This window comes from Chaetodon trifascialis, chromosome 13, assembly GCF_039877785.1.
Source record: "Chaetodon trifascialis isolate fChaTrf1 chromosome 13, fChaTrf1.hap1, whole genome shotgun sequence".
NCBI lineage: Eukaryota > Metazoa > Chordata > Actinopteri > Chaetodontiformes > Chaetodontidae > Chaetodon > Chaetodon trifascialis.
Window position 1 is genome coordinate 13585605 of NC_092068.1, and position 23180 is coordinate 13608784.

Genomic DNA, 23180 nt, shown 5'->3' on the forward strand with positions numbered 1-23180 from the left:
TTCTCACTCCTGATATCAACTCTTTGTGAACTTTGTAATGATAAGGCAAAGGCCTGAGGAATTTTTGGCATTCTCGGTAATAATAGTCTGATCTTGACTGTGAACTAGAAGCAAACCTGATGTCGATCAGGTTTAGTTCATTTCATTTGGTACCGTCAGGGCACAGGGTTGGTGAACTGTTGCTGAGCTAACTGAGAGACAAAACAAGATACCGCCTTCCCAAGAAAGCAACGAGATGTTGTCTAACAGTGCCGCTCCTCCTGACAGCTGAGCTTTGTCTGAGGGAGGCCACTGATTGCTGCTCTCTCTCTAGTCAAACTTTCTACTGATCTATGTCGACAGCAGCCGACCTTTTCCTCCCTAAGTCCTTAAGTGTTATCACTGCTCCTCCTCATAAGCACTGTGTACAGACTTGATTCACTGGAATGCTGTGTGTCACACAGCGCTCGCATTTGGAGAACAGAGCAGCTGTTTGTGAGCGTTGGTGGCGTGTCTGCTGGCCAGCCACTATGCAAACAATGCCTTACTCACTGATTTTTCAGAGGCCATGGCCTGAGGGAGTCAGAGAGGGCGTGGTGATGGCGTTGAGAATTCTCCCTGAAAACAGTGTTATGATGAACATTTGTCAGTTCACTCATTTCAGTGTGAATGATGTGTCAGACAACTCCGTATCTCTCCTCAGAAAGAATGTGGCTCTCAACCTGTTTGTACCTGAATGCGTGGGCGGCGTTGATCCAGCTGTCAGTGTGGTATTCAGCTCAGCGCTGCGGCTCTGTGATCTTCTTGAAGACTTACAGCCGCTCTTAGTCTGTCTAAATATGCAGCTTTGGCGTTTAGCAAGTACGCAGTAAATCAGGCTTCAAGTGTAACCTGTGTGTGAAATGCAACAGTCCATTAAGACCACAGGAAAAGGAATCCAGGACCCTGTCCCCGTGTGGTTGCCAGGCAACCAGCGGAGACTCCAGGAAGTGACTGCATCAGAACAAGAAAGAGTCCATCACATAAACCCACATTATCCTGTTATTACTCTGGTTTTAAACAGATTAAGCACATGAAGTAATATGTGTGAATTATTGAGCTTTAGATGTGCTGGGAGACACTCTCATACTAGCTTTCATTATTATGCTCTCACAGACTGCACTGTGTCAGCCTCAGATAAAAAACAAACTATGGCTGATGTTAAATCACCACGGCTTCAAGAAGAACATGAATCTGATTTGTCCAAGCACACATCATCATCTCAAGTTATTCAGTCACACAAACCGCAATCATGCTAACGGAGCAGAGCTCCACGCATGTGATGAATCATCACTTACTGTATTTTCAAATGACTGCATCATTCAGAGCGGATAACCATTTATTTCGCCTGTTTAAATGTGTCTAGTTTGGGGTGGGACAATTAACCTCTAGCACTGAGGGGAAAAACAACTGCTTTGGCTTTGTGAGATAAAAATTCGACAGCATTCTTGAAACTAAGAACAAACATGGCAGCACCAAAGCAGAGTAATGTGAAAACCAACTCAAACCTTATCTCAAATTAGGTTGTTTTGTTTTGTTTTCTCCTCTTTGTAATCCTCTTAAAACTTGTTTCCATTTTCAATTCAATTTTTATCTGGTTTGTCTTTGTCGATATCAACTTTTATTTCCTTTTTTATGAACTCATACAAAAGCAGCAATCATTGTTTAGAAACTAAGGATTTATTCACCTAATAGTGTATTTTCAAGACTGTAGTTCCTTTAGTAATGCTCTGAAAGACCTACTTGGTAAAGTCAACAAGCCACAAATCATTTTAGTGTAATCCAATACAACTTTCACATTAATTATTTATTTTTATCCTCAAATCCTGTTTATCTGTCTGTGCCTGGTTCCCAGAAAACGTAATACGTGGATTATACCCCCGTGTGTCCTCGGCAAGGCAAACGATGTAGAAGTCTGAAATCAAATCTGCAATGTCTTTTCACTGAGGTTGTTTCATAGGAGATCTATAATTTTACTGTGATGTACCATTTCTCCTAGCCATGAGTGAACAGTACATACTTAAGACCTTAAATCTAGTAAAAATAACCCACCTAGTTACACATCACTGCCCTGCAGACAAGCAAATAACTCAAACTATATGCACACATTCTATCCACCACTGTTTATTTAAGGGAGAAAGTGCAACAATAAACAAAAACAGCATGGACATTCATTGCTTTGAACAGGTGGGAAAGGTTGCTAATTATTTTAGCTCTCAGCACATTACCGTAATTTCTGAAATCAGAAAATAAGTAGTACTCTATTATGTAAACCTGAAACGTGACATGCTCGCATGTAGGAAACACAAGGGTTCACCATAACCCAGCTGCAGAACAAATTAAACAGGCTCAGGAGAATGCATTTTGTTATAATGGTGAAGGAACTTTTGCCGTGCGATGTTTCATGTGTGCAGGTCTCCAGGCGGATTAAAGAGGCTGCTCAGACAAAGCAGTGTAACTCTTCACACGTGCAAAGAGGAAGGGTGTATACATCCTGTCCAGGTCAAACGATGTGACAACCGTTTCCCCAGTCAGCCTAAAAACATAATTAACATTACATTTGAAACAAACAGGGAATTCATGTCTCTTTTCCACTTCTATCTGTGCTCGTGTCTCTTACTTGTAAGTGATGTGGCAGGAGTGATGGATCCACACCAGCTTACTGAAACTCTGACGCCCCCCAGAGGTCAGCTGCAGTCCCACATGGAAGCTGTGTTCAGCCTCCGGAGGTGGGTTCCGCCTGCAGAACCGGCTCCTCTGAAACTCGGCCACTTTCTGTTCAAAAATAACAAAGTGCATAAGCTGAGCTGGAAACTGACTACTCTGAGTTTTACTGATTCTTGGAAAAGTGCAGGTGAGGATTCATACGTCACTATGGCACGAGTGAAAGGGTTGATTCTTCTGTTATCACCCCCCAAAGAATGTTAGGTGAAACAATAAAAATAAGTAAATAAATAAATGATTCTTTGAAAGTTAGTTGTCTCACAAAACCTTTTACATTAACCTGAAAAACACGACACAACGTATACTGTATGTGTTGACACCATATTTACAGTGCAAAAGTATAATGATACTACACATGAACACGAGCTCAGTTTGATTATTAACATAAAAGCTCAGAGGAGCCGGAGTTATTAAGTAAAAGGATCCAACAGTGTGGTGACGGGACAACGAGACTCACAGGTGTGACAATACATTTTAACATGACATTAAACAGCAGTGAGAAGGTCATGTGTAATTATGCTGTCTGACTAATCAAACACAGGTACCAAGCATGTAACAGCTGCTTTCATCTGTACTTTAAGTATAAGTATGGTGGCTCATATCTGCCATGAAAAGAAAAACAAAACACTAAAAACAGCCACACTCACAATTTTGATTTACCACATTGAAATTAAGTCAAAATTCTGAGTGTGAGATTATAAACTGTAGTAAATATATATATTTTTTAGCATTTATTACTTTTAATCTGTTTTTTCTGGAGGTATTGTTTAGATGTGACCTTACACTTCTTTTGAGTGAACCAATAAGACAAACCCATCTGTGATGCTTTACAGAAACGTATTCTCACCTCTTCCTTTTTCTTGCAGACAACAGCGAAGACTTTGGTTTGATTGTCTGTCTCCTGTGAGAGACGGAAATGGCCGATCAGGGCAGAGTCCAGTCTGCAGGATCAAACAAAATTAAACAATCAGGAAAAGGAAATTATTTTTTGATGTTGCAATGTTTGTTGTAGCTGAGAAAACAGAAGGCGTACCTGGTGTTCCAAGTACGCAAGCGAGGGACAATGGCCAGAGGGTCTTCAGGGGTGGTGAGCATGATGACGTGGCCGTCAGGGAAGAACCGGAGGTACCTGTGATAAAGAAGTCAGCACTTAGCTGTGATATGTACACAACCCACAATCAAACAAAGATTAAAGGCAAACATCTACCTGTAGTACTCAACGTGGTGCCAAGCTCTGTAAAATCCATCCAGCGATTCCTCTCCTTGACGAATGTAGGATGTCTTGCTGATATAGACACCTGTGAAAATAATATCAATGGAAAATTCTGCATCAGTAAATCATCTTCACTGGATGTGCAGTACAGTAATAACGGAAAACTGATTCACCAGCATACTGGCAGCACAGGTTGGTCCAGCTGATGTCTTATCTTGTCATGTATTGAAATCAAGCATAAGCACAGTGGTATCATTTTTTACAATCTGGCACATCATCAGATTTCTACTGTGGCTGATTAAAACAATACTTCTCCCATGGCAGGGGGCCACAGTGTGCTCCATGTTAAGAGCAGCTATGTCTCAAAAGCACTGAAAATATTTTGCCGCTCGATTTCTGATTGGTCCAGATCTGTTACATTCTGACAGATATCAGTACTGGTCTCATTCACTATGAAAGAGCTCGCACATTTGTACATTAAAAAACTTATTTACCATCGAAACGGACGCGTGGCCTTCGCAGAAACATCTCTCTCCAGGATTTGAAGGGTACAACCTTTGTGCAGTTCCGACCCCACACTCTTACACAGGCTAAATGCCAAATCTCAGGGTCTCTGGACAGAAATGAAAATTGAAAACAAATTGACAACCATGCACACAGAACGAGCTATTAATTACATTATTTACTGTGCAGCAACAACGTGAGAGCTCCAACTGTCTGATTTGAAATCAGCAATTTTAAGAGGCAAAAGCCGAGAAACGCAAGCTGTTCACAAACAAGCTGTCGCACATCTGATATGTTATGACAGAGGGGCTGACCTTGCACAAATGTAAAACCCACGGCAAACTAAAGAGAGCTGCTCCAGGGCTCGCATGTCCAGATCACTTGACACAACCCAACGAAATATGTACATCAGGATTTCCCGTGGCAAGGCTGCAGTCAAATAAAACACAAAACAAATTATTTTTAAGAAATACAAGAATGACTGTGGACCTTAGTTATGTTCTCATCAAATGATTTTTACCTGAAATGTGCACCTGAGTCACGTCCAACTCAGGAGTGCAGATCTTTGGAAAGGAGCTTTCCAGAGTGAGCTCCTGCTCAAAGTAGGCAAGTAGATCCTCCTCAATCTCACTGCCAACATCATTGTCCTCCATGCTGCAAAATAAACACGAAATGCTCAGTTACTCACTTGCACAACACTGGTTTTAAGAGATCAGAACAGAATCAGAAAAAAAACATGTTGAAACACTGCAGACTTAGATTTAATTAATCAATCTAATACAGAAAAATAAATAGCAGCTTACTAGTTTCCTCCACCTCTGTCTGCATCTGGAGGACGGCTGTAGTTGATTTTAAACTCAATGTCAGGATCAAGCTGCATAGCCATGCGATAGAACTTGATAGCTGCAAGTAAAGAGGTCAACTTATACATTAACAAGAAAATAAACTGCTGTTAAAATAGTTAATTTGTGACTCTTATTTGGCCGTAGGTGAATGTGAGCATGAATGGTCATTTGTCTCTGTACATCAGCCCTGTGATGAACTGGAGATCTGCCCAGTGTGCACCCTGCAGCTCACCCAACATCAGCTGGGATCTGCTCCAGCCCCCCATAACCCTCCAAAGGATAAGTGGTCATAGATTATGGTGATGGATGGACGGATAAAACTCAAGTGATTCATGTCATCACCTGCGTTTGCTTCATGTTCAGTGACTGTCAATGGCAATGATCAAGACATGTGAACTGCTGAAAACAGTAATGTTTGATTTAAGATAACGATTGATGGTTAGACATGAATAATTATTTTTTTAAATCTGATATATTTTCCAACAAGCCTATTCTGTGAATTAAATACAGCAATTCTACTATTTTTTTGTCGTTAGCCTCCTTTCACTGGTGATTTTAATCACCATAAATCCATCATACGTACCCTCATAGACAGCTCCACTCTGTTCTTCCTGGACAGCTCTCAAGAACAGCTCTGTGGCCTGAGGGAAGATGACTCACATTAGTCATCATCAGTGCTGTAAATTTGAGTGACAGCACTCTTCAGTACATGCAAGTCCTCAACACGGAGAAATATCACAACTTACTTTTTCCTCCCGAACAATTTCTTGTGTCTTCTTCAGACCCTTAGTTTGCAGCTGTCGGTCACTCATTCCACTTGCTCCAGAGCTCAGTTTGAGTTCGGACATCCACTTAGCTCTGAACACACTGAGCTGCACCTGCAATTCAATTAAGAAGCTTCTATGTGTCAGAAAAGCGTCTTTGTTCATAGTCATACTGTAACAGCAGGGTTTAACAAGAACCGTCTGTGCATTGGAAACATGTAAAATAGATTACGTCAAACTGGAGGGCTAGTGAAATAAAGAAAAGTGACATTTTTCTTTATTGTACCTTTTACCAATAACAATAACAAAATACCTAACTCTTGGCAGCCTAAGATTTTTTTGATTTTAACATATGAGCTTTTTTTTTTAGCTTAAATAACATGACAAAGCTTTTTCCTCAGTAGTTCCTGGGGGGACTACAGAAGTAACCAGTGGGTCTATTTCTGGTTTATTCATATGATCATTGGCGAATGACTCAAATATTTATTTAGCCTTCATTTATTTGTACAGGGTAGGTTAGGTGAGCACACATGCTCTTTTAAGGCAGCACACTCCTAACAGTTTTGCAGAGCAAAAGAAATAAGCAGCAAGAACAGGCAGAGTCGAATATAAAACAGCAAAACACAGCAAAGAAATATTGCCTTCACACCTTGATGGGTTTAGAGACAGATGCAGTTTTCATTGATGCAGTCAAAAATTTTGAAATCAGAATAGAAATTATTACTCATGATGTCTTACCTGAAGATTTGGGTCATCTGAACCTTCATCTTCATCCTCTATTGTACCTCCGATATCATTGTTTTCTTCAGCCTATACAAGCATAAAGTATTAACTAAATTAATCACCAGAGCTGTCGTGTAGTAGTGTAGTAGTGTTAAATGTTCAGATTTTAAAAATTACAGCTGTACCTTGTGCAGAAATTATGGGTATTGTCTTTTTGTCATTGTTTTCTTCTGTTTTACTTAGATAAGTAGTAACTGTAATGTCTTTATTTGCTTTTGTGGGTGGTTTATTTTATTTTTTTCTAAAAAGTATAAACACACAAAACGGTATCAGCTATTCTGTATCATTTTTATCATTCATTAAACTAAATTACAAAATATTTCCAGCTTCACAAATGTGCTGCTTTTCTGTTATACTTGTAATATATACTTACAAATAGAGCAGTATCAACACATTCTCCAGGTTTTTGCAGATATATTGTATTTGGTTTAAAAGTCAGTCGATAAGTCACAAGAAATTGCAGTTGACAAATGCCAAACTAGGTTTGACCCAATTTAGAAACCGTGTTCCCATTACATAGTTTGTAATGTAACAGTTTGTCCACCAGAGAGCTCTGATAAGTGGATTTTACAACTGAAAAATGTCCCGCTCATCTGTGTCTTGGTCAACTCTATTAAAAAACAAAAACAAATGTAAGGACAGTGTATTAAGATGTTTATGTTTCAACATATTACTCTGGCCATTATATTGTCATCTGATTTTTACATAACAAAGTTTCAACATCTTTGGTGTCTGGACTGTTGGTCAGACAAAACAAGGAATTAAAAGACACCTCTCTGGGGTCTGGGGAATCGTCATGGGCATTTTTTTTTTTTTTGTACTATTTTGTAAAATGTAACAGGGGAAATTAGAAATGAATTTATCCAGTGTGAGTAAGAAAACTCATCATCAGTTGCAGCCGTAGAGGAGACCCCTGCAGTGGACGTGAAGTTTGGCTGTATCTTCTTATGGTCGAGCTATAATGACACCACTCCTTCAACTGCAGAGATCAGTTTACCATGAAATGCCCATGCGGCTGCCTTGAATCTAGGCAGCCTGAAATTCGACTCATTCATCGGGAAACCCAATTATAGGGAGACAAACACTGGTCCAACTTTCTGCTACTTTGGCCACGCGCTAAGATCTTACATGTAGCATAGTGTTTACTTGCAACTCATCCTCTTGCACGATGTATAGGTCCAAATGTGATGTCAGTGAATTCAAATACACCTGGAACTCGGAAACTCGTTCAATAAATGTGACCGAAGTTTAAACCTAATTAATTCAGAAACTCGATACTGGTGACTACGAATGCTTTGCAGCCATGTAAAAACATTAAGTAGCCTCGTGCTAACGTTGCCTCAATATAACTTACAAACTTACGCGAGCATGTCGCTAATATAAATGTCTTGTCACTAAATTCGGGTCAGACATGAAACATTTTATCGTTTGGTAACGAGTCAACACCTGAAGAAACACGTCGAGCAGAGCAGCAGTAGCTGACCTAGCTAGCTCTGTTAGCTACAGGTAAAGGAAGGCAGGTAACGTTAGCTGCGTTAGCTAGCTAACGTTAGCTGCGTTAGCTAGCTAACGTTTGCTGGCTAGCTAACACCTTGCTCTCGGAATAACTGGTAAAAACCACAGTGACCCACCATGACGGCTCGGCAAGTAGGTCTCCTTTTTGAATTCACAAGCGGCCAACACTAGCGTTTACAGTTCACGGTCGGAGAAACGGACAACACAACGCACATATTTACGAGCTCGCAGGAACGCAGCCATTTCGCTGAGTAGCCCGGAGCGACAGTGACACCGGAAGTGAGGGAGTGCAGGGAGGTTGGAAACCGACGTGGAGAGAGAGGGGCCTTGCTTTTTGAGCTCTCTTTGTGTCTGCGAGCTACTCCAACTATATTATCACATTAATAAATACATAAATAAATGGCAAAACTTGGCTGCCTCCAGTTGCTTGATGACTTTCAGCTTCAGCCAACCAGGACCATGCAGCACTGACACTACACGCACACACCAGCAATAACATACGCAAGCCTCGGTAGGGGGACTGGTGCAGTTTCAAAATGTATAAATAAATGCTGCTAATTATGCAAATTATTAACCCCTTCCTCTAGTGTTTCCTAAAGAATATCTGGATAAGCCTCATTCTCATGCTAACCTTTAACCCTCACAAGTGAGACATGTCCAGGTTTGCTAATACCTGCAGACACACCTTCGGCAGAGCAGCTGTAAGGGACCAAGCTAGCTGTGTTAAGGTTTCAAGGTTTTATTAGGATCCCCATTAGCTTGGACAACCAGCTATTCTTCCTGGGGTCCTTAGCAGCTGTGTTAGCTGCAGCTAAAGAAAGGCAGGCGATGTTAGCCACGTAAGCTAGCTGAAGGTTCTAGTTGTAAGTATTTGGAGTTATTATGATAACTCCATAAGTATTACAGTAGTAGTCTAAAATGTAGGGCTGCAACTACTGACAATGTTCACGACTTATGAATCTTGCAACTGTTAATCAGTTGTTTGGTCCACAAAAAAAAAAAAAAGTGTAAAATGACTATTAAAATTTCCCAGAACTTAAGACGATATTTTCAAATGTCTCGTTTAGACCAGTCAATGATCCAAAGGCAAAATGTATTCTATTTACAATCATATACGAAGAAGAATGAAATAACAGGCCTACCTTCGCAGCTCCTCTATCTGTTGGGCGTGAAATGTGCCTTTCTACTCAGCTTCATAAGTTGTTGGTATGATTATTATCATACATCTCAGAGGAACTGTCCTGCCTGCCCATCCCCACAAAACTACTGGCTAATCATCTTAAACTTCACCAGTAGGCCTGGTAAAACTTGTGTAGTCAGTGCAAGCAGCTTGTTTAGCGAGGTACTTTGCCTCAAAATGTCTAAACGAAGACACACCTGTTTCCCAGAAGAGAGTGTATAGTGTGTGTGTGTGTGTGTGTGTGTGTGTGTGTGTGTGTGTGTAAGAATATTAGCAATAGTACTTTTTATGGCGGTGGGATTTTTATGGCATTTAGTATTGTTAGAAGCTGTGCAAATGTACACATATACATATATACACATAGTTGTTTTTCTATTCTGTGTCCTGTACACTTTTTTTTTTCTTACACTGTAATACATTAGCAATAATGAACTATTATTATAAATTCCAAAATAAAAAGACTCTGAAAGGAACTAACTTTTCCTTTCACTGCTCATATTACAACTTTCTTTTTTATTTTATTATTATCATTATTATTATTATTATTATTTTCATTTTAAGCCATCAAAGCAGGATTTTCATTTGCTTTTTTGTTGTTTCATTTGTAATGGAGTATTCTGCTTTTATGTATTAATCTGAATACTTGCCTATTCAAAGTGTGTGGTGAAGATAGAGCAAAGTGTATCTGTACAAGTTTTTATGTACTGGTACATCCATTTTGTGGGGTTGAATATTTACACCACCAAATTTCGAGGGAAATTGCCTTTTTTCTCTATTTTTATCTTAAATTTGTTCAGTCAGTGTATGGGGTATTTTGCAGACTAAGACATCTGTATCTCCAAAAGATCAATTGAAATCAGAAAAAGTATAGCCTAGTTTTTGTCAGAAAACACATTTTTGCCATATTCAAGGGGTTTTGCTTGTATTGCTTGTACAATAATCCATAATTTCATCTACATGTTAAGATTGCATCTACATTTTACTTTGGCTTGTTTAGAAAATTTTACTGAACAAAATTTTACTATTTGTTTTGTTTAACCTTAGCAAAATATGCAATGCAGGAATTATTTCTCGTTTCTATAGTGTCTGAACCCTGTCTGCTTTACTGTAGGGAGAATTGACCAGAGAAGAAGAATGCTATACAAGAGAACTCATACTACCTAACTTCCGCTTTTGCTTTGCGTCTGAATACAGGCAAAATGTGGACTAAAAGAAGGGACAGCCATAGATAGATAGATAGATAGATAGATAGATAGATAGATAGATAGATAGATAGATAGATAGATAGATAGATAGATAGATAGATAGATAGATAGATAGATAGTCATCAGTCATCCATCGACATTTGGATGTAGTGACTTATTCCGTCTCGTTTTGTATCTTTGTCGACGGAGGCGAGCTGTGATTTGTTGCAATGAGCTGTTTTTACAGCAACGCGAGATTATGATGAGCTCTCCGACGAAAGGGCCTGGATGAAATTATATTTACGTTGTGATCTGGACGCGCTGGATGCGGTTATCTGTCGGTTGTCTGTCTCCTGACGGTGTCAGCCAGCGGGTGGTTCCGCTAAGCCATTTGTTGAACATCGACTACAGTACGAGTGTTCGGCTATGTGTTGCTGTCGGTTTGACGCGAGGAGGGTGAGTGTTGCCTGCTGCTTCTAGTTTTATTTGAAGTTAGGGGACCATACAAGCAGGCCAGTTTTTTTTTTCCTCTGTAGCGCTGTGATGGTTTGTCAGCAGCTGGGCCACCAGCACTATCACCACCGCGACACAATTTAGCTAGCGTTAATTGTGCCACATTTGCCACCATTAAGCTAACTGCACAAGGCACCCGTTAAAATTCAATCAAAACGCGCACGTCAAGTTATAGTATTAAGCCCCATCAGCTGGAAATAACTTCAGTGTGAGTTATATCCCAGTAATGATTGTTTTAGTCTTAAACTATCGTTACGTGAGCTTTTATTCTGCACAAATTAATTAATTAACTAATTAATGCGTTAGGAACTAAACAGGATGATAAAAACAAAACATGGAAATGGTAACGTAGCTCTGTTAGCTGTCCAGCTAATGCGAGTAAATAAACACGATCGATGTTTAACGTTTATTTACCTTTAACGTCGGTAAACTGGGTGGTGATGGTCACTTCGGCATACTCATCCATGATGTCTGTGAAGGTGTCATACACTTAAACTGTACACAGTATTTCACAAGTTAGTCCAGGGATGTATAATTTCTGTGTTTTTTTGAATGCCTCCTTACCGTTTGGTAAAACTAGTTGGTGATGTCACAAACTCCTCTCGTCTGCACACGTTAGACTCACATTAACTTTCCCTCCTCAGCAGAGAAATGCTCATATTTGGTTTATTAGGGGCAACATGCTTTGTGATTCAAACAGCTGCATATTAACATCATGTTTTGTTGTCCGTTCCTCACTTTCTCAGCTAGCAGGAGGCAAGTCCATGACACCATGAGTCCTCCAGCTCTGCCCGTGGTCTTCTGCTGTTGTCACAGGAAAATCTGGTTGCATTCAGCAGCCGGAGGCAAATCCATCTCTGTTTTCCACCCAACTATTATCTGCCCCCAGATGATGCTATGGAAGGACAAGCATAATGAATAGATACACCACCATCAGACAGCTCGGGGATGGCACCTACGGCTCAGTTATCCTCGGCCGCAGTCTGGAGTCAGGGGAGCTGGTCGCCATAAAGAAGTGAGTATTTGGAAATTGGGTGCTTTTCACTGCAATCTGCAGTAGATTTTTTTTTTTTATTATTTACAGCCAATGTTCTGCAATTATTTTTGTGTTATTTCCAACAAATTAGTTGCTTAATTGGAAAGAAGTGGCTCAACTAGAAAAATATTTTTCAGAATGAAAAGAAAATTCTACTCCTGGGAAGAATGCATGAACCTCCGTGAAGTCAAGGTGAGTTCATCTTTCCTGTGTGTTTAACAGAGTCACACGTTTGAACAGCACGGCACAGTTGTTAAAAAAATCAACCCAAAATCAACTCAAAGGAGATGCTCTTTTCTTTTCTGTGATTTGATGGAGAACATTTTGGAACTTAGAGGTAGTGGACGTTCCATTTTTACTGATCAAATAGATGTTTTCAGGCCCCATGAGTGTAAAATAGCACATCTAATCTTAAAAACAATGTTGTGGATGGAACAATTATGTAACCGCTAAGTGCTGAATTTAGGTAGTCATCACTATATCATGTCTGCCACAGGAAGAGACATTGACTGACTGACTGACTGACTGTCAGGTCACTGGCACTCAGCTGTTCGGACTGTAAAACTGTTACAAGCAAAATGATGGCTAGCAGTAGTCTTAGCACAAGTGCTAGCTTGGCTATTTCTGGTAGTCATGTGACCCTTGTCATGCTTGTGGTTTCAAAAATAGCCTATCTGCTGACCTGGCTAACATTAGCCATGATAACATTAATGCTGGTGTTCCTTTCACACCCAGAAACATTCAGCTTTACAGGTTTGGAAATGTTGCCTGAAAAGCAGTATTTAAAGCTGATATAAGATAGTACTGACATGTCTCTTGAATGCCACCTGCTGCTCAGTGTTACACATGCTGTCACCCGTTTTGACGTAGCAACCAAATAAACAGTGTTTGGGTGTCATGCTGTCACTCTTTTTGGGTTGATTTTTTTGTGCAGGAGTTACATGGAATTCACGATAACATGTTGATTTGTTTGTAATGCAGTCATGATGATGTGATGACCATGTTTTAGTCCAGCTGTCTCAAAACTTTCTGTTCTTTGTTTTCACATCGATTCAGTATGTGACTGTCTAAATTTCCTCACAGCTCAAAGTCACACACCAGCTCTAAGAGTAGAAGGTGATTCTTGTGTGCTGTTGGTTTTGAGCTCTGGTTCCCATCCCCAGCCTATGCACCCCCCTTTCCTAGAGCTTGACCTTAATGCAGCAAAACATGTGTAGAACACGCTGGTCCTGTAGAGTCCTGCTGGTTAGCTGAGAATTACAGCATGTCACACCATACAGCCTCAGAATACCATTACAGCTTTTCCCCCTTACTAAAATTTAGCATGGTGAAACCATCCCAGTGCATGGGAAAAGCGTATATTTCTCCATCCTGCTTTCTGTTATTCTGTATTTATTTTCCCTTGTAATTTTAAGATAAATCCCCCCTTTTGCAGCATTCCCCCCCCAGACTACATTGTACACTAGCCATGTTTTAACAAGAGAGGTTTTGTTTTCTAGCTGTAGGACGTGCTTTTGAATGTGCTGCAGTGACCTGTGTGTATTGTCCGGCATGGTTAGATTCACTATTTATTTGGACTTTTATTTTGTTTATGCATTCCACATATTCTTACATGAATCTGTTTCTTTTTTCTTTCAGTCCTTAAAGAAACTCAACCATGCTAACGTGATCAAACTTAAAGAGGTCATTCGAGAAAATGATCACTTGTACTTTATATTTGAGTACATGAAGGAAAATTTATATCAGCTGATGAAAGACAGGTGCGTATTATGTGTTGCCTAACTATTTCTGCTTTTGAAAATATATTTGGTAAATGCTTAGTTCCTTCACTGTTTGTGTTTTCTGTTTGTTCCTTCCCGCAGGACTCGGTTGTTTCCTGAGTCAGCTGTCAGAAATATCATGTTTCAGATACTACAGGGGCTCGCATTCATTCATAAACATGGTAACGACAGTAGGGAGTTAAATTCAGTGTGGCACGACTAACATTTTGTACCATTTGACTCAAGACGGTCATCCAATGTGTCTCTGTTAGGGTTTTTTCACAGGGACATGAAACCAGAGAATCTTCTGTGCATGGGCCCAGAGCTGGTGAAAATAGCTGACTTTGGACTTGCCCGAGAAATCAGATCTCGACCACCGTACACAGACTATGTCTCCACAAGATGGTGAGTAAATATAGATAAGATATAAAGCACTTTTACTTGAATTAAAATGCGCTTAATGGTTCAGCGCACTCAAGTTCCAGCACCCTCTCTCTTTGGACCAGGTACAGAGCCCCAGAGGTGCTCCTCAGATCCACATCCTACAGTTCACCCATAGACCAATGGGCTGTTGGCTGCATCATGGCAGAGCTTTACACCCTCAGGCCTCTTTTCCCTGGCTCCAGTGAAGTAGACACCATATTCAAGATTTGCCAAGTCTTGGGTACCCCAAAGAAGGTAAAGTGAAAATAGAACCAAAAAGGCTCACACATTGCAATTTAACTGATAAAAAAATATTTTCTAAGGTCAAAATGGGTTTGAGTATGAGGATACAAAGGAGATTTTCTTTTTAAATATGATGATATGTAAACGTTGTGTGGAAGATGGACTGTGTCTTCTCCACCTAGAACGATTGGCCGGAGGGATACCAGCTGGCAAGTGCCATGAATTTCCGCTGGCCTCAGTGTGTCCCCAGTAGTCTGAAGACACTAATCCCGAATGCCAGTCCTGAAGCCATCCATCTGATGACAGACCTGCTCCAGTGGGATCCCAAGAAGAGACCAGCTTCAGCCCAGGTATTGTCTGAGCTACACTTCAGGTATTTCCACAGCCCTCACAGCTGAGAATGACAGCTGATGTTGTTTGTCCACATCTTTATATCCTCTCAGGCTCTCAGGTACTCTTACTTCCATGTGGGCCAGGCTTTGGGCACTCCTCAGCAGATCCTGGAGCAGGGCAGACCTCAGCCAGGCCTTGTGCCGCTGCAAGCTCCTTTACAGTCACAACAGACGCTGCAGCAGCAACCCCTGCTGCTTAAGCCTGTGCCCCCCTCCCAGCCTCCCCCTCCAAACCAACACTGCTCCCCCTCCAGGCCCCTGCAGCAGATCCAGCCCTCCCCTGTGCCCGCAGCTGCCCAGGCGGCAGTGTACCAACGGCACTCGGAGCTGGTGCGAGAGCAGCAACCGAAGCACATCCTGAAGCAGGAGCAGCCCGAAGGAACGCCACAGAGCCACCTTCCTTACATTGTTGACAAGACTCTCCAGAGCAAGGTGACTAATTCCTTTAAAATGAGTCCCATCAGAGGGAGGCTGACAGCCAGAATTTCAAATGCACCTTAATAACATGTTGATTTGTTCTTTTAGCAAACCCGACAGGAGACAGAAAACGCAAACCGACTGAGCTATCAGTTGAAGCCGAAAGGCGGGCGGCGGCGCTGGGGTCACGGCACAGGACATCTTAAGGGTGAAGACTGGGACGACTACGAAGAAACTGATCTGACGTCTATAAGTATTCTCGGGAAAAGTAACTTCTCCGCTGAGAAGTCGAGGCAGGGGGAGGATGTGCTGAGCAGGTGAGGCTGTGATCTGTAACGATGCACCGACAAAACATGCAAAAAGACTCTGGAGCAACATAATGTATGAATACAACACAAGATCTGCAGCCTGAGCATATATCACTATGACTATAAGCTGGTAATTCACAGCGCCTGTGTCTCAGTGAATGACCCCTGTCTTTCAGATTTGGAAGTGTTCTGGATTTCAGTCGCCCCAAAGCAAAGGAAGACGCACCTTTAAACCTGAACAAGACAACAGCCTACCAAGAGCCATCAAGAACTGCTTCTGCTAAACAGCATTATTTGAGACAGTCGAGATATTTACCTGGTAATATATACTCAGAGATTTACCTTGAGTAAATAGGCATCTCATAGGCAATCTTTGAAAAGGATTTACTGTCTACGCTCATGCAAATCATTTAATAATATGCACATCAGCACAAAAGTGGAGAGATTTTCACAGATAAAGGTATAAGACGCCTCTTTTTAGTTTTGTTTCTACCTGGTCGTCACTATTCAGATTCAGATTTTTTTTTTTTTTTTTTTTTAGCTATTTCTGTTGTTTATCACCTTCCCTGATAAATGATTCTAATCTTTGAAAGTGTTTTCATATCTAACAGTCTCTTACTGTCTCCTTCAGGCATTAGCACAAAGAAGAACGTGGCGATAAATGCCAGTAAAGACTACACTGGAAGCCACCTCTGGGGCAACAGTAGTATCCCGTTTGGAGGGACCCTGCCGAGCAGAGGCGCTCATGGTAAACCTAAACTGGACATCTTTAACTTCACTGTCAACTTTGCAACTTCTCACTGTTTGTTTTACAATTCAGGTACAAACACAATCCCAGGTGGATACATGCCGTCGTTTTACAAGAAAGACCTTGTTTCTGCCGGTCACAGAGGGCATCATGGACCTTCAGTGGAATCAACAGCATCAAGTGAGGATGAACCTTTGAGCTTTCTGTATTCAGCTAAGAAATCTGTGGTTGTTCTTTGTATATTTACTACTATTTTGGTGCTACTTTAGATTATGCAACGTGGCAGTCTGGCCGGAGTCCGATGAACACCTCTGCCAGTATGATGTCTGCCAACAAGAGCACGCCTGGGCTGATGCCTCGCCCGCCGATACAGACCATCCACGGGCGAACAGACTGGTCTGCCAAATACGGACACCGCTAGTGCCCTTCCTGGAGCTCTGATGTGTGCCCTGCAAGAGAGCTCTGTGCTCCTCAGAACTCTTTCACCCCCAAAGAGTAGGCCTAGTTGTTTTATAATCCAAATCTGTACATACATCTTACACAGCAATAATTTTTTTTCATTATGTGTATTATGGATGTCGTGAGTTGTAAAATATCAAAGTGTATGTGGATAGCTAAATGCATCCGGCCAAAATTTGAGTCCAGATTTGCTCCTCAGTGTTATATTTTGTATTTCTGTAACATAATTATTGTCCTCCAGAGGATGTGCCTGCACCCTCAGATTCGTATCAGATTTATCATTGAATGTTGTTCACCAACCTGTATACATAATATGCATATTGTGAGTTTCTGAAAACTTCACTGTGTTTTTGGCTTATCTGTTACTTTGCCACTGTACAGTCATGTTTTTTTACGTTCCTGCTGTATTTGTTCTATGATGGTAGCCTAGTCAATCAGGTAACTATTATTTGTGCTTTATATGTTTTTAATGAAATGCAAGGAAGTGCTTTAATTTCAGTAAAATTAACACAATGCAGGTGGTTGCATACTGCACAAATCTGTTCAAGTTTCGGAAGTAAAATAATCCAAGTTAACAAGTTCTGCCCCCTTAGCCAAACTGAGTGTGATTACTGAATTGCCAGTTGTTGAGTATAATTAAACGTTTGACTGGGTACCAATATGTTCAACTTCTTCATGAAGCACTTTTCATTGATTGGCTGACCTTTATTTAAAAGAATATCTGTCATCTGGTAGATGCTGGCTTGCTGCTGTGTATTAATATGCTAGATTAATCCATCAGCAGTGTGGTCACATACTGTAATGAAATGCCAGGATTGGTACATATTGTGATTGAAAGAAGGAAGATGTTGAAGTTTCATTATACAGAAGATAAGTGACAAACATCAGTGGTTTACATCATTGATAAAAAGCATCAACCTAATAATTATCAATATGTATGACGGATTAAGGACATACAGAGGGCAGTGTGTAGTTTAGGGTTAGCAGTGAGATTCATTCAGTTTTAAAGGCAGCTGAATCAATACCTTTTTCTACTGCATTACACATAGTACACAACAGCATCTCAGCCACAGTACATGAATCAAAATAGAAAAATAAAGCTAGTTTGAAACAAAGCTGTCAGGCAGTCCAGGTTTTTACCTGCTAACTTTAAGAACCTCTCTTGAGTTAAGTAGAGGGTAGGACTGAGGGTCGTTTTTGACAGTATTAGTGTGTCAGGTGATGAGAGAATGTGAATATCTGTATTACAACATATGTTGGAAAAATGAAGGCAAACTGCCACCTGCTGCGCCGCATTTGGATGTGCCTGACGCTAACAGTGCTGCCCTGCGTTTCTCCTCCAAATGGGCCTTGAGCTTGTTTGGAGGTGCTAGCAGGTGAGCGCAGCTGCTGGTATGCCGATGGGTGGTCGTCCGCCGGGGAGACCTCGTCCTCCTCCACTGAGCGCGGGGCTCCGGAAGGGACACACATTGAGCCACGGTGAGGAAAGAAGGAGACACCTGCGATCAATGGAGCGATAGCTGTAGCAGCCAGATCGCCCTCACATCCGACAAAGTTATACAAAGTGCAAAAAAATAAAATAATATATGGGCTGCACGGTGGCGCAGCAGGTAGTGCGCGTGCCTCACAGCAAGAAGGTTGCCGGTTCGATCCCCGGGCCAGGCGGGGCCTGTCTGTGTGCCGCCTCTCGCCCATTGTAGCTGGGATAGGCTCCAGCCCCCCGCAACCCCGAAAGGGATAGGCGGTATAGATAATGGATGAAAAATTATATATATATATATATTACATTTCCAAACAAAAATTCACGATCACGGGGTCGAAAGTCGAGTTGTTCGCGGTGAAATTCACAGTTCGCCTGATATGTTTAGAAACGTTAATAACATCAACACTTGGAACTTCCCGGAAAATCTGCGAACGAGCGCTCACTATTTCTCCCATGATGTCTCGCGGTCAAAATGTTGATGAGCCAGGTTTCTATTGGCCGGAACCAACTACTGACAGACTTTGGATAATTTCCCGTCATTGCTGTTTTTTCCGACGCCACAACGTTATGTAACAGCCGAAACTTGTGTGACTTGTCCACGGCGAGCAGAACGGCGCACAGGTGTGACACCTCACCGAATTCAAGTCCGTCTTGGTAATTTCTATTCATTAATATGTGACATGTCTTCTGTCTTTCCTCAGTTCTAGAGATTTATCTTTCCCAAACACTGAAGCCATGGCTAATGTTGTGCTGCACTACTTCAACGGGAGAGGGAAAATGGAGTCCATCCGCTGGCTTCTGACAGTTGCAGAAGTTGAAGTAAGTGAAGGGTGCGGTGCTGATGTGAAGCTTTTGATGTCTTTCAGGAACCACAGTGCTCCTGAATGCGCCCTGTGTCTTTTTCTTCACAGGGATCAATAAAGAATTCGGACTCTGATTAATTCTGTTCTGATTTCCCTTCACAGTTTGATGAGGTGCATCTGAGAACTCGTGAGCAGTATGAAAAACTCCTAAGTGGTGAGTTGGTGAGAAAAAGGTGTTTAAAGCTTAAGTGGTGATTCTGGACTGTTTCCACGGCACATTGCTGCATTTTAAGTAACTTTACCCAACATATGATTTGGAGGTGAAAGTCTCAAATGTCTTACGATCTTCAAGTTATTCTCTTCAAGGTGAATTAATGTTTCACCACTGAGAGCGCCGGCATGAACTGCCTCCTCCCTTTCTTCTACAGATGGAGACCTCATGTTTCAACAAGTTCCCATGGTGGAAATCGACGGCATGAAGCTCATTCAGACAAAGGCGATCCTGAATTACATCGCAGAGAAGTACAACCTCCATGGAAAAGATCTCAAAGACAAAGTCATGTATGATCCATTTCTGTAATAGTGTGACGAGTGATGGGTGCAGCTACCTTATCATGGGATCGCAGTGGATGAATGTGTCATAGTATATGGTGTGGCTTTCCCTCAGGATCAACATGTACTCTGAGGGATTGATGGATCTCATGGAAATGATCATGATGTTGCCCTTCACCGCAGATCGAAAAGCAAAACTGGATACCATTGAAAGTAAAGCGAAAGAGCGTTACCTTCCAGTGTTTGAGAAGGTATCACTCTGTTTCCTGTACATATTACATGACATGGTGCGGTCTAATATCTGATTAATCTTGCTTAAGGATGTGAAAGTGACTTTTTGATGACTATGTATGAGTATTTCTAATAACCAAACAAGATATTGTGTCTTTGACAAACTTCTCAGGCGCTGACTGGACCCGTATACCTGGTGGGAGGTAGACTCAGCTGTGCAGATGTGCAGCTGCTTGAATGCACCCTGATGCTGGAGGAGTTATTCCCCGGAATCCTCGCCGACTTCTCCAACGTCAAGGTAAACATGTTGAGCTGACGTACTGCACAAGGCTGGGTACACAAAGGAAAAACAAACAAAAAGATGATTTGTTCCCATGAAATTGCAGTATGTTAATCATATCAGTGTACGAAAACTACACACCCACCACTGAATGCTCCGTTTAAGGATGACTTTCTGTTTCCCTCCAGTCTTTCCAGGGCAGGATGATCCAGATTCCCGCCATCAATCGGTTCCTGCAACCAGGCAGCAAGAGGAGGCCGCAGCCAGATGAAAACTATGTGAAGACCGTCATGGAGGTGTTCCAAGTAAAATTACCATTGCCATGAAACCTGATGAGATCTTGCATCGGTAGTCTGAATGATTCATTCCTCAAGCAGCCCCTTTCCTGCATGTAGATCAACTATATCAGCTGGTAGGTGTTGAGTTGAATGCTGCATTATTCATCACAAAAGAATCAAACCATGAATCTCGGTAATCTTTCATAACAATTTACAGATGTTCTAATGTGAAATTTCTACTAAATAAATAGTTTAATTTTGAGGAACATCTGAGAAGCTGCTGTTTTTTGTTCCGTCTCCCTTATTTCTCTAACAGAACTGGTGACATTCACCACGCCTTGTACATACAAACAAAAAAAAAAGCATTATTTTGAGAATCACATTCATTTATTTAGTTTTGCTGGTATTAAAAAAAATCACACTCAAAAAACACAGCATGTGAGCAGTAAAGAGTACAGTGCGGTCTGTTTATCTTATTCCTGTGATCAGTAATTTGAATCTCTCGGTTTAATGTGGTTGATAGTTAAACTGCGGTCATTGTGTTTACTGTAAACCCTGCCAGGACAAACAATAGCACCCACAAAGCTCACGTACGTCTGCGGTGCCAGCTCTGTGAGTAAGTAAATTTGTGGTAATAGTATAACATTAAAATTAATCTCAAATCATGAGATTTCCATTCACATACAGTCTTCAATTTGTATAACATCCACTGGGAGATTTTGCAAGATTTCTAATCACATGACAGCTAAGTTCTCACACAAAATAGACGTTTTAGTGTGCCAACTGGGAATGATGTTTCCTTTAAAACAAGGCTTGTTCATGGAGAGACAGAGAGCCCTCCGTCGGGTCAGTGTTGCTCCACCAGTCACACCATAAAGAGTAGCAACAGCCGAAACACCATCAACAAACTGAGAAAGACAAAGCCGATAAGGATGTAATGAGCGTGGACCATCGTTTCACAATCCTTGAATTGCACAATACGTTGAGCAAGTTTGACTCTGACCTCAAGCCTGAAATGATTCCAGCAGGGAGCAGTTTTCCAGATTTCTTGTATCTCATTCCCATCACAATGGAGAGGAGTCCAGAGGCCACTAGAAGAGGGCAAACACCATGGCAAGATATGGATTGATGTTTTCACCAATTCTCTGAGAATCAGCATATTAGAACAGGCTTTACCATACTCACACAATGAGATCTTGATGTCCTTTGAGTCATTAGAGATCTTGTACGCACCATAAGCAGACAATCCACCAAAAACTAAACCAGCCATCAAAGACATCACACTGGCTGCAACAAAACAGACACACATGATGATATCAATGTTAATTACTTCACAACTCAATCACCCGGCAGAGCTTTCTGCCAAAACAAACCTTACAGATCATAAAGGGAGAGCTTTGAACCTTTTCTCTTGTATCCCATATAACCTCCAAAGGTGATGGCTGCAGCATAGCCGAATCCAATCCAGTCCACGGCCATCACGAAGCTGTGCACAGAGCCCGGCTGCAGGACAGGTGTCAGGTGTGTTTGTTATTCATGTTGAAGCAAGACTTCAAAAATCACATTTATTTATAAAACGATGACATATCCTTCAGATTAAAAAAAGTACTTTACCATTAAAGCAATATATGCCCCCCCCCCCCCCAAGTAACTTGAAAGACCGCAGTAAACCGCGGTAAAATGATAAAAAAGGTAATGTTTTCTTTAAACGACCAGCCTAGCTAGGAGATACACTGATTAGATTATTAACAAAAGCACGTTTATCTCGTCTAAAACTTTAAATCACGGCAAAGCAACAGTAGCACAGTCAGACACACCACTAGATGTCGCTGTGGCACCAACAGTCATTCAAATAAAAACAGAGAAAGCGTGCGGACGAGCACGTATTTACGCAAACTGACGCTCATAATTGACTTCTTCTTCTGCTACTTGGTCTTCTACTTCTTCTTATTATTAATGTACTGCTCTTGGTGTTCTACCTACCTTGAGTTGAAACAACAGAGCAGTAGCGTTTACCTTCGATCTGCGAATGCACTTCCTTGTTGCTGCGCGCAAGTCCTACCACGCATGCGCTGTTTGGTCTGTGCTGTGTTCAATGGAAACTAGAAATCTAGAATATTAAAAATCGGTCCCAGCAAGTAGATACTAACTGGATGTTTCAATCATTTGTTGTCATTCTGTTACGCTTGGACTCAAATTGTCTTATTTTCCTGTAAGCATATTGTTTGAGTCCCATATTAGAGAGTTTGGCCTTATTTTTAAGTCCCCTAATTTAACATTTGTGTTAAACTACAAGTTTCCATAATTCCATCTGCCGTGTTATCAGACCCACTTCACAAAAGGTGCAATACATAATTATAATACACTGGTGGGAGATGCTGTAAGTGTGCACAATCACAAACATTTGAGTTAGCCCCCTTCTGTTACAAAAATGTTTGAACCATTTACCCATCAAACCCAGGGGCAGGTAGCATTATCTGTGCATAGTAAGACTGGTCGTTCATGTGCTTACACTAAAGCTGCT

General features: G+C 41.3%; 4 protein-coding genes across 7 annotated transcripts; 2 read left to right on the plus strand and 2 right to left on the minus strand.

Annotated features, from left to right (window-relative positions):
* Positions 1–2126: 2126 nt before the first annotated feature.
* Positions 2127–8887, minus strand: fbxo9 (F-box protein 9). The gene is made up of 13 exons (XM_070977211.1): positions 8483–8887; positions 6807–6878; positions 6051–6182; positions 5888–5945; positions 5263–5362; positions 4980–5113; positions 4774–4888; positions 4450–4568; positions 3950–4040; positions 3776–3871; positions 3590–3683; positions 2639–2793; positions 2127–2554 (listed from the first exon to the last, which is right to left on the minus strand). The coding sequence occupies exons 1-13, from the start codon at positions 8483–8485 to the stop codon at positions 2446–2448; spliced, it is 1278 nt and encodes a 425-aa protein (XP_070833312.1). The 5' UTR covers positions 8486–8887; the 3' UTR covers positions 2127–2445.
* Positions 8888–10924: 2037 nt separating this feature from the next.
* On the plus strand, positions 10925–17690 carry LOC139341011 (serine/threonine-protein kinase ICK-like). Of its 3 annotated transcripts, XM_070977214.1 has the most exons (15): positions 10925–11186; positions 11990–12258; positions 12417–12471; positions 13363–13395; positions 13918–14039; positions 14142–14221; positions 14312–14444; positions 14546–14717; positions 14888–15055; positions 15149–15529; positions 15623–15831; positions 15999–16141; positions 16454–16570; positions 16643–16750; positions 16840–17690. In XM_070977214.1, exons 5-15 carry the CDS (start codon positions 14005–14007, stop codon positions 16989–16991), a joined length of 1698 nt encoding a protein of 565 aa, XP_070833315.1. In that variant the 5' UTR covers positions 10925–11186; positions 11990–12258; positions 12417–12471; positions 13363–13395; positions 13918–14004; the 3' UTR covers positions 16992–17690. The 3 variants fall into 3 exon arrangements, with proteins under 3 accessions (XP_070833315.1, XP_070833314.1, XP_070833313.1); XM_070977213.1 differs by lacking the exon at positions 13363–13395 and having other exon boundaries at positions 10937–11186; positions 16661–16750; XM_070977212.1 differs by lacking the exon at positions 13363–13395 and having other exon boundaries at positions 10974–11186.
* A 1373-nt stretch (positions 17691–19063) lies between these two features.
* LOC139341111 (glutathione S-transferase A4-like) lies at positions 19064–20924 on the plus strand. Its single transcript, XM_070977454.1, has 7 exons — positions 19064–19133; positions 19214–19331; positions 19478–19529; positions 19744–19876; positions 19983–20118; positions 20271–20396; positions 20567–20924. Exons 2-7 carry the CDS (start codon positions 19248–19250, stop codon positions 20702–20704), a joined length of 669 nt encoding a protein of 222 aa, XP_070833555.1. The 5' UTR covers positions 19064–19133; positions 19214–19247; the 3' UTR covers positions 20705–20924.
* A 104-nt stretch (positions 20925–21028) lies between these two features.
* Positions 21029–22705, minus strand: tmem14a (transmembrane protein 14A). 2 transcript variants are annotated; one of them, XM_070977889.1, is made up of 5 exons: positions 22640–22705; positions 22060–22206; positions 21842–21943; positions 21660–21747; positions 21029–21564 (listed from the first exon to the last, which is right to left on the minus strand). In XM_070977889.1, exons 2-5 carry the CDS (start codon positions 22133–22135, stop codon positions 21522–21524), a joined length of 309 nt encoding a protein of 102 aa, XP_070833990.1. In that variant the 5' UTR covers positions 22136–22206; positions 22640–22705; the 3' UTR covers positions 21029–21521. The 2 variants fall into 2 exon arrangements, with proteins under 2 accessions (XP_070833990.1, XP_070833989.1); XM_070977888.1 differs by having other exon boundaries at positions 22060–22159; positions 22640–22699.
* Between the last annotated feature and the right edge of the window lie 475 nt (positions 22706–23180).

Coding starts and splice junctions, on each gene's coding strand:
- LOC139341011 (XM_070977212.1), top strand. CDS start 12,158: ATGAATAGATACACCACCATCAGACAGCTCGGGGATGGCACCTACGGC. Junction 12,259..12,416: donor GAGCTGGTCGCCATAAAGAA/GTGAGTATTTGG, acceptor AATATTTTTCAG/AATGAAAAGAAAATTCTACT. Junction 16,142..16,453: donor ACAGTCGAGATATTTACCTG/GTAATATATACT, acceptor TGTCTCCTTCAG/GCATTAGCACAAAGAAGAAC.
- tmem14a (XM_070977889.1), bottom strand. CDS start 22,135: ATGGCCGTGGACTGGATTGGATTCGGCTATGCTGCAGCCATCACCTTT. Junction 21,944..22,059: donor TATGGGATACAAGAGAAAAG/GTTCAAAGCTCT, acceptor GTTTTGTTGCAG/CCAGTGTGATGTCTTTGATG. Junction 21,748..21,841: donor GGACATCAAGATCTCATTGT/GTGAGTATGGTA, acceptor GCCCTCTTCTAG/TGGCCTCTGGACTCCTCTCC.
- LOC139341111 (XM_070977454.1), top strand. CDS start 19,248: ATGGCTAATGTTGTGCTGCACTACTTCAACGGGAGAGGGAAAATGGAG. Junction 19,332..19,477: donor TGACAGTTGCAGAAGTTGAA/GTAAGTGAAGGG, acceptor TTCCCTTCACAG/TTTGATGAGGTGCATCTGAG. Junction 20,119..20,270: donor ACCTTCCAGTGTTTGAGAAG/GTATCACTCTGT, acceptor CAAACTTCTCAG/GCGCTGACTGGACCCGTATA.
- fbxo9 (XM_070977211.1), bottom strand. Junction 6,183..6,806: donor CAGATGACCCAAATCTTCAG/GTAAGACATCAT, acceptor ATTGAATTGCAG/GTGCAGCTCAGTGTGTTCAG. Junction 3,684..3,775: donor TTGCGTACTTGGAACACCAG/GTACGCCTTCTG, acceptor TTGATCCTGCAG/ACTGGACTCTGCCCTGATCG.